Source organism: Hordeum vulgare, chromosome 6H (assembly GCF_904849725.1).
Source record: "Hordeum vulgare subsp. vulgare chromosome 6H, MorexV3_pseudomolecules_assembly, whole genome shotgun sequence".
NCBI classification, from domain to species: domain Eukaryota; kingdom Viridiplantae; phylum Streptophyta; class Magnoliopsida; order Poales; family Poaceae; genus Hordeum; species Hordeum vulgare.
The window spans coordinates 28,658,391-28,668,586 of record NC_058523.1 but is presented as its reverse complement, the minus strand read 5'-3'; the positions used below and the strand labels follow the sequence as shown (position 1 = coordinate 28,668,586).

The window sequence follows — 10,196 nt, the reverse complement described above, 5'->3', positions numbered from 1 at the left end:
GTTGAAAAGCGTTTTCTCTTTTTCCTCAACAATAGTAGTATAGGACGACTGTTGTAATACATGTTTAAAGTTCAAACAACCCTTAGAAAATTTAAGTTTTATTTTGTGTTCTTAATGGTATGTAATAAATTTATTTGAAAACAAAAGATGTCGCACCAAACTTATTTTCCCTATATTTTCTGTTTGAATTTGAAAACAAAAAATTTCACGACCCATCATTTCTTACAAAGATAATTTTTTTGCTTGAAACATCCTTCATAAATAAAATTGATACACTATTCTGATTTAGTGCAAAGAATAAAAATCCATATGTTTCCACAAGGAAAAAGAAAATCTCCATTTAAAATTTACATAGTGAATTTATCATAACCTTGGTGTATTGTAATTTCAATGGTTTAGTGTTGTGCTTATACATAATGATCTCACATGCAAAGCATATAGTACATCACCAGTCTTTAGTTAGTATCAGTAACAACCATAAAGTATTCGCTCTAAAACACCATTGCTCCACAACAGGTCGCTACGGGATAGGTATGCACAACAAAATGGAGTCAGGATAGCCCATTCCAATGTTTTTCTTGCTCCAGGAAAGAGTAAAATCACTTGCAAATTTGGCAATCAATTTCTCACCAAACTCAGACATCAATGGAAGACCGACTAGTTGCAGCAGCAGGCAGATAGAGACATGGTGAACACTGCAGTATTTACTCCCCCAAGGTTGCTCAGGATGAGTAGCCAAACTTCAATCTGATAACACGCCCAGAAAATACAGAAGAGTCACCTTCCTAGCTAGAAAAGCATAGTGCCTGGTGGATGTTCCATAAGCATCAAACATATGCTATATCTACACAAAACTCAAATCAGCAAATAAACTTCTTGTGCTTTTGTGCATAACTGAAACGTCAATTAAGTTTCCAAACACAAGCATGTGTTTCTTGCCCAGCTTAGGCAGAACAAGGCCACAGATTCACAAGGTATGAGGAGTTTCGGCAAATGGAGTTACCAGCTCCCTCCCGGTTACATACCCCTTGCAGTTTAAACAGGCGACCTTCATGAGTTACTGGAATTACAGAGTAACTTTAGACTAAAAACAGAGCAGACTTATGCAGAAAATCTTCAGGCATGAACATCGTCTACAAAATGAGCACAAGACATGATAGTGCAATCTTCAGGCACCAACCCGTCCGAAGGGGTCAGCCACTGACAAATCATGGATACACTTGTTGATAACGTACTCAGTATGACGACAATTACTCGTGAACTCGAACTGAGCCTCTTGAGATGCTCTGTTTTCCACTTGTAGCAGCCTGTGTTGAAAAGCCAGCGCTTCACCTTTGTAGTCACCATATACTTCAAGTTCCATCTTTTTCAGCACTTTTGCATTCAAAACAAAGAACTTGGCAAAGTCAACCTGTTTCTTGTGGCCCAGAAAAGACTTAAACACCACCTTTTTTAGACTGGTCTGAAGGCATTCAATATGATGCAGTGGGTCATGCTGAGGCTCATTTCCCTCGCCCATCCTGAAGTGTTGACGAAACTGCAAAACGGAAACAAGAGGGATATATGTTAAATCTGTTGCTAACTAGACTAGATAATATGTCAGCAAAATCAGACATTTAAAACAAGCAAAAGAGGAGTACTCACAATGACATAGAGCTTCTCCAAACAAGGGAACCACCTGAGGATGTTAAGAACTTTGTATAGTTTTTCTCCAGAGGACCAGAGAGCCAAAACCTTCACGGTGCGCATCGGGTTTACCGAGCTTACTGGGTATATTCCCTGAAGAAACGAATACAATGAACATAAACGACAATCATATGCATGCAGTATTCAAGGATGCTGCTGCTGCTGTTACCTGGAAGAGGAGGAGCTCCAAGACTTGGAAGACAGGGCCCAATATCTCCAGCTTAGGCGCTCTGATAAACCGGACAGTTACATGACCCTCTACCTCTCCGTCAGCATGAGGTAACAGCAGCCTCTCAAGGCTAGGAGCGTCCTCGATGACCACTTCTGCTAATCCATGAGCGCTATCATGGAGACCGATGCTCATGCTCTTAAGAGTCGGCGAGCTAACACGGAGGCGACCAGAAACACAAACTCCGTCCAGGTATAAGCTCTCCAAGGCATGGCAGCCGGAGAGCAGTCCATGGAAGAAGTCCACTGAGATGTAAAGGAACGCTAGGGTGAGCTGCTTGAGGACGCGGAAATTCATGGCCGGAACGATCCCCTCCCCGGGGAAATCACACTGGCAGATCTGGGCAACGGCGAGGGTGGAAGATGCTGCGCGGAGCGCGGATGCAGGGAGGCTGACGTTTCTGACGTTGATCTCGTGGATCTTGGCGAGTGCTAGGGAGTGAAACCAGCTCCCAGCCTGAGCGTAGAAATCCCCACGGGGGCAGTGGAAGTAGAACCGGCGGACTGGGCCATGGTGTTTGGAGATTATCTGGGAGACGGCGGAGGGGGGCACGGAGGAGGCAGGGGCGCCGGGGATGGGGGCGCTCACCTCGAGGTTGAGAGGCGCGGAGCGCCACAGGTGGCGCCAGTGGCGGGAGAGGACCGGCGTGCGGCCGCCGTCCTTGGTGGGGAGGAGGGAGATGATGGTCATAAGGATGGCATCGGGGAGCCTGCTGATGAAATCTCCGGCGTTCTCGTCGGCCGTCCAATGGGATTCTGGCTTGTCGGATCCAGGCGCCGCCGCCGACGCCGCGGCCTCCCTTTCCTTCATGGCCGGATCTGGATCCTCGCCACCAGTCACCGATCGCGGCCTTCCTCAGACTCCCGGCACGCTCGCTCGACGAGGCTGGGGAATGGGGGTGGGGAGGTCGGCAACGGACCCGGGATGCGGAGCTAGGGTTGGCTGCCGCGACGGCGAGGGGCCGAGGCTCGGGGTTTGGGGGAGGCTCGCTGGCTCAGTGCAGATCTGGCCAAATGGGTCGTGCTAGTCGGGTCGGCCCGACAGCCCGCAGGCCAGGCACGACATGGGCCCGGCCCAACACGGGCTAATCGTGCTCGGGCCAGGCACGAGCACGCCGTGGGCCGTGACCGGGCCGTCACCCCGAGCCCGCGTGCCAGCACGGCACGACACGATTAGGAGGGAGCGATGGGGGAGCGGGGCGAGGGTTGCGGCACGACACGTCTTGGGCGATTGGGGAGCGGGGGCTGCGGGGCCGACCGTTGGAGCGGTCAGCGGGGCAGGGCGCGACTCGCGCGACGCGGCTGGGGCGGGACCGCGTGAGGGAGGGGGCGCGGGAGAGGGGTGAGTTTAGACGGAAGACGGGTGGGACTGCGTTATTTTTTTGGTCTGTTTTTTAAATCAAACCGGCCAGCGTGCCGCGGGCCAGCATGTTTATGCCGCGGGCCGTGCTTGGGCCTGGACCCCGGGCACACGGCGACACGACCCATTTAATAAACGTGCCCTGACGAGCCGTGTCGTGCCAGGCATGAATATAGCGGGCCGTGCGTGGGCAGTGTCGGGCCGGCCCGTTTGACCAGGTATGGCTCAGTGGGTTTGGGCATTTGGGGAATGGAGGTGCTCCGTTTGCCCGTTGGTACCGGCAGCATACCTGGCCTAACGGCCCGGCACGGCAAGGCCCGACACAGCCTGCTATAAACGGATCCGGCACGGCACGGCCCGTCCCGACACGTTTACTAATCGGTCCTGCTGTGCTAGCTCGTTGGCTGCGCCTTCGTATCCAAGCACGATCCGGTTAATAAATGAGCCGGCATATTGACCCGACTAACACGCTGTGTCGCATATTTTTAGTTTTACGGGTTTATTTTTAGACTTATTGGGTTGTATATTATGTATATATATATTTAAAAAATCTAAAAATATATGTAAAAATAAATGGATGGTGCCATGTTGGTTCGCGTGTCTAGCCCTCAGGCCCAGGCACGGTCCAAGGCGTGCTGCATGTCGGGCACGAGCACGATTAAAGCGTGTCAGTCCAGGTCCGTCTCGTGCCGGACTGGCGTGCTGTCGGGCCGGCCCGATTGACACGGTCCGTTTGGCCAGGTATGGCCGGCAGGCGGTTGGTCCGTCTGGGGCTTTGAATTCTTTTCAATATTTTTTTTATCATCTTTGAGCAAAGTTTATCCCTTTTATTCGGGAACCGCTACATGGGTCCGTCGCCCGCTCGACGTCTTTCGTCATTGCAACATATGTATTGTTGCATGAAATTTCTAGAGCTGAGCTATTGTTAAATATTTTCTCGATTGAGATTTTGTTGTAGATTTTTTTTACAACAAAGCCTTTATTGCAGAATTGTTTTTTTCGTCTTCATTTTTTTACGAACTTTTTTTTATAACTGAGGTTTTGTTGCAGATTCTTTTTACAACAGAGGTTTTGTTATAGAATTTTCTTTTTTTCTTTGTCTTTTTACAACATATCTCATTTTACGGAAGAAATTTGTGTAACATTATTGTTGTTGCAGAAATTATCAAAATGATCCGGGATGGGATACGTGCAGTTGGACAGCAAGGGAAGTTGTAAGTCATAAGAGAATTGTCCAGTTAATCACGAAAAATTGAGCAAAAATCGGTACAACAAAGGCCTAGCCCACTCCCATAGGCTGACACACTCATGGCAAAGCCCACCATGACACGACTTGAGGAAAATCGCCACCAAGTGATCCGACGATGCAGCATTCGGCGGATGCGGAAGTTATGATCGGCCGGCTGATTAATAACATTTCACCTTTTATTTTGGCAAAGAGAAAACTTATTTGGAATCACTAAAATTTGTCAAGGAATTCATTTTGACCACGGTACTTTAAATTCCCAAAATACGTTCACTAAGATCATCTCCAACACCTTTGTATATTTGCACTCACTTACTATTTTACAAATCTTGGTCAAAAAAATTTCTCCAACAGATTTTGTATAAGTGACCCTCTTATTTTTTTACAAAGTTTGCTATATTTGCACCCACACTTTGCATATTTGCCAAGACAAAGTTCACTTTGTAAATTTTTAGCAAGTCTCCTAAAGCCTCGTTTTGTCTTAATGACAGGTGGGTACGTGTAATAGTGTGTGCTACACTTGCGCTGTGTGTGTGAGTGTGTGTGCGCGTGTGTACGTATTTTTTTGTGTACGCGTACGTGTGTGCGCATGTGTACGTTTGTGTGTTGAATGTGTATGTATGTGTTGCATGTGTCTAAGTATACGCGTCTGTGCATGTGTACGTGTACGCGAGTTATGCTAGTAAACATATACATGCACGTATGCTAGTGTGCAATGTGTCTATGATAAACTGTCCCCACATGTCATTATATATTTTGTGCAAATATAACCATCCAATATACAAAAGCCAGCAAAGCAAAAAAAAAACATGTTGGCTTTGTAAACTTTCTCTCTTTTTTGCTATAATAAATTTTTAATAATTCAATATATAAAGGTTATTAAAGATGCTCTAGAATATCTTAAGTAGCTCAATCCGGTCACTCACACGGTTTCATGTGCATATTTTATCTAGCTGGCATACAGTTAACAGTTTAATCACCACATGACGATACATGTGAATAACGTGACATCACATTTTATAAAATGGTCGCTAACTGCATGGCACCATCTGTTGATTGGGTGGGAGAAAATGAAAGGAAGACTAAGGCTGACCATAGTGGGAGTAATTAAGGTAGTATTATGTACTTGAGACTAGCAAACATGCTGATGTGACAGACAATTAAAGAAGAAAGAGAGGGTTAGAGTAACATAGGTAGATACCGTAACATGTTAAATGCTATGGTACTATGTGTCATGCATGTCAATAAATAAGGTCATCTATGATACTACTTCATGATAATATGCACCATGAAGGTAGTATCATATAATAATATCATATGCATGATACTATTATATGATACTCCCCACTATGACCAGCCTAATAGAAAAGATTTTGTGTCGCATTGGGTGTGTTTGGTTGATTGCGTACATGCGTGCGAGGAAAGAAAATGACATATTTAGTTGCCTAAGTTGTATATATTTTTCAAACCACACATAATTTAAAGCAATCTGAGGCATGGCTGAAGGGGATCAGCCGAATAGGTCGCTTTTGGCAAGCCAGGCTCGCTCGAGTCACGCATATTGTCGCTTGCACGTGTTGTGAAGCCGGTGAGACGATGGGATAGCTCATAACCCTCCTCCCTCGAGTCACCTCCCACGAACATTCACACCGTAATCCCTCTCCCTCCCTCTCTACCACTTCGGCCTTTCCGATGACAGACCCGCAGCCGCACCGTCCCCCACCTCCATCCACGCTGACAGCAACGCCACTCAAGACCAGTGGATGGTCGACCTCGCCTCTAGTGGCATTGACCTCATGTAGGCAATCATGGCACCGTCCCCTTTCTACGCTAGGCCAACCAGCCACAACCATCGCCTCAGCACGCGCTCCGGCTCCCGTTCTAGACCAAGTCGTTACTGTTGGGGAACGTCGCATGGGAAACAAAAATTTTCCTACGCGCACGAAGACCTATCATGGTGATGTCCATCTACGAGAGGGGATTTCCGATCTATGTACCCTTGTAGATCGCACAACAAAAGCGTTAAGAAACGCGGTTGATGTAGTGGAACGTCCTCATGTCCCTCAATCCGCCACGCGAACCGTCCCACGAACCGTCCCGCGATCCATCCCACGATCCGCTCTGATCTAGTACCGAACGGACGACACCTCCGCGTTCAGCACACGTACAGCTCGACGATGATCTCGGCCTTCTTGATCCAGCAAGAGAGGCGGAGAGGTAGATGAGTTCTTCGGCAGCGTGACGGCGCTCCGAAGGTTGGTGGTGATCTAATCTCAGCAGGGCTCCGCCCGAGCTCCGCAGAAACGCGATCTAGAAGTAAAACCGTGGAGGTATGTGGTCGGGCTGCCGTGGCAAAAGTTGTCTCAAATCAGCCCTAAAACCCCACTATATATAGGAGGGAGGGAGGGGAGGAGGCAGCCTCAAAACCTAAAGGTTTGGCCGAAATTGGAGGTGGAGGAGTCCTACTCCAATCCTACTTGGAGTAGGATTCCACCTTCCCACTTGGAAACTCTTTCCACCTTGTGTTTTTTCCTTCTCAAACCTTATGGGCCTTAGTGGGAACTTATTCCAGCCCACTAGGGGCTGGTTTATCTCTTCCCATAGCCCATGAGACCCCTTGGGGCGTGACACCACTCCTGATGGTCCCCGGCACCCCTCCCGGCACTCCGAGTACACTACCGATGAGCCCGAAACTTTTCCGGTAATGCACGAAAACCTTCCGGTAACCAAATGAGGTCATCCTATATATCAATCTTCGATTCCGGACCATTCCGGAAACCCTCGTGACATCCGTGATGTCATCCGGGACTCCGAACAACATTCGGTAACCAACCATATAACTCAAATACGCATAAAACAACGTCGAACCTTAAGTGTGCAGATCCTGCGGGTTCGAGAACTATGTAGACATGACCCGAGAGACTCCTCGGTCAATATCCAATAGCGGGACCTGGATGCCCATATTGGATCCTACATATTCTACGAAGATCTTATCCTTTGAACCTCAGTGCCAAGGATTCATATAATCCCGTATGTCATTCCCTTTGTCCTTCGGTATGTTACATGCCTGAGATTCGATCGTCAGTATCCGCATACCTATTTCAATCTCGTTTACCGGCAAGTCTCTTTACTCGTTCCGTAATACAAGATCCCGCAACTTACACTAAGTCACTTTGCTTGCAAGGCTTGTGTGTGATGTTGTATTACCGAGTGGGCCCCGAGATACCTCTCCGTCATACGGAGTGACAAATCCCAGTCTTGATCCATACTAACTCAACGAACACCTTCAGAGATACCTGTAGAGCATCTTTATAGTCACCTAGTTACGTTGCGACGTTTGATACACATAAAGCATTCCTCCGGTGTCAGTGAGTTATATGATCTCATGGTCATAGGAACAAATACTTGACACGCAGAAAACAGTAGCAACAAAATAACAAGATCGACATGCTACGTCTATTAGTTTGGGTCTAGTCCGTCACATGATTCTCCTAATGATGTGATCCTGTTATCAAGTGACAACACTTGCCTATGGTCAGGAAACCTTGACCATCTTTGATCAACGAGCTAGTCAACTAGAGGCTTACTAGGGACAGTGTTTTGTCTATGTATCCACACATGCACTGTGTTTCCAATCAATACAATTATAGCATGGATAATAAACGATTATCGTGAACAAAGAAATATAATAATAACTAATTTATTTTTGCCTCTAGGGCATATTTCCAACAGTCTCCCACTTGCACTAGAGTCAATAATCTAGTTCACATCCGTGTGTTCTTTACAAATCTTTATGTCATCTTATAGATGCTGCTACTATGTGCTATTCGGAAATACTCCAAATATCTACTCTACTATACGAATCCGTTTCACTACTCATAGTTATTCGGATTAGTGTCAAAGCTTGCATCGACGTAACACTTTACGACGAACTCTTTAACCACCTCCATAATCGAGAAAAATTCCTTAGTCCATCAGTTACTAAGGATAAATTTTGACCGCTGCTAGTGATTCAATCATGGATCACTCTCTGTACCTCTCAACAGACTTTGAGTCAAGGCACACATCAGGTGCGGTACCCAGCATGGCATACTTCAGATTCTACGGCCAAGGCATAGAAGACGACCTTCGTCTATTCTCTTTATTCTGCCGGGGTCGGGTGTTGAGTATTACTCAAATTCACACCTTACAACGCAACCAAGAACTCCTTCTTTGCTGATCTATTTTGAACTCCTTCAAAAACTTGTCAAGGCATGCATCTTGTTGAAACTTCTATCAAGCGTTTTCGATCTATCTCCATAGATCTTTGATGCTCAACGTTCAAGTAGCGCAATCCAGGTATTCCTTTGAAAACTCCTTTCAAACAACCTTGTATGCTTTACAGAAATTCTACATTACTTCTGATCCACAATATGTCAACCACATATACTTATCAGAAATTCTATAGTGCTCCCACTCACTTCTTTGGAAATACAAGTTTCTCATAAACCTTGTACAAACCCAAAATCTTTCATCATCTCATCAAAGTGTATATTCCAACTCCGAGATGCTTGCACCAGTCCATTGAAGGATCGCTGGAGCTTGCATACTTGCTAGTATCTTTAGGATCGACAAAACCTCCTGGTTGTATCACATACAATGTTTGCTCAAGGAAACCGTCGAGGAAACAATGTTTTGACATCCTATGTGCAATATTTCATAAATAATGCATCAACTACTAACATAATTCTAACAGACTTTTAGCATCGCTACGAGTGAGAAAGTCTCATCATAGTCAACTGTTTGATCTTGTCGGAAACATCTTAGCGACAAGTCGAACTTTTCTTAATAGTGACTTATCACCATCATCGTCTGTCTTCCTTTTAAAGATCCATCTTTACTCAATAGTCCTATGACCATCAAGTAGTTCTTCCAAAGTCTACACTTTGTTTTCATACATGGATCCTCTCTCGGATTTCATGGCTTCCAGCCATTTGTCAGAATCCGGGCCCACCATTGCTTTCTCCATAACTCGTAGATTCACTGTTGCTCAACAACATGACCTCCAAGACAGGGTTACCGTACCACTCTGCAGTAGTACGCGACCTTGTCAACCTACGAGGCTTGTAGTAACTTGATCCGATGCTCGATGATCACCATCATCAGCTTTCACTTCAATTGGTGTAGGCGCCACAGGAACAATTTCGTGCGCCCTGCTACACACTGGTTGAAGTGATGGTTCAATAACCTCATCAAGTTCTACCACCCTCCCACTCAATTCTTTCGAGAGAAACCTTTCCTCGAGAAAGGATCCGTTTCTAGAAACAAACACTTTGCTTTCAGATCTGAGATAGGAGATGTACCCAACTGTTTTGGATATCCTATGAAGATGCATTTATCTGCTTTCGGTTCGAGCTTATCAGACTGAAACTTTTTCACATAAGTGTCGAAGCCCCAAACTTTTAAGAAATGACAGTTTAGATTTCTCGAAACCTCATTCTATACTGTGTCATCTCAACGGAAATACGCGGTGCCCTATTTAAAGTGAATGCGGTTGTCTCTAATGCATAACCCATAAACGATAGTGGTAATTCGATAAGAGACGTCATAGCATGCACCATACCAAATAGTGTGTGGCTATGACGTTCAGACACATCATCACACTATGATGTTCCAGGTGGCATGAACTGCGAAACA

The 10,196-nt window shown here is 46.0% G+C and overlaps 1 protein-coding gene across 1 annotated transcript; it reads right to left on the bottom strand.

Annotated features, from left to right (window-relative positions):
• Positions 1-860: 860 nt before the first annotated feature.
• LOC123402832 (putative F-box/LRR-repeat protein At5g02700) lies at positions 861-2,899 on the bottom strand. Its single transcript, XM_045096789.1, has 3 exons — positions 1,856-2,899; positions 1,645-1,779; positions 861-1,537 (listed from the first exon to the last, which is right to left on the bottom strand). Exons 1-3 carry the CDS (start codon positions 2,723-2,725, stop codon positions 1,169-1,171), a joined length of 1,374 nt encoding a protein of 457 aa, XP_044952724.1. The 5' UTR covers positions 2,726-2,899; the 3' UTR covers positions 861-1,168.
• Between the last annotated feature and the right edge of the window lie 7,297 nt (positions 2,900-10,196).

Excerpts from the sequence above, each read along its gene's own strand:
- LOC123402832 (XM_045096789.1), bottom strand. The coding sequence starts at position 2,725 with ATGAAGGAAAGGGAGGCCGCGGCGTCGGCGGCGGCGCCTGGATCCGAC. Across the intron at positions 1,780-1,855 it reads TGGAGCTCCTCCTCTTCCAG|GGAATATACCCAGTAAGCTC; the intron begins GTAACAGCAGCA and ends TCGTTTCTTCAG. Across the intron at positions 1,538-1,644 it reads TGGAGAAGCTCTATGTCATT|TTTCGTCAACACTTCAGGAT; the intron begins GTGAGTACTCCT and ends TCCGTTTTGCAG.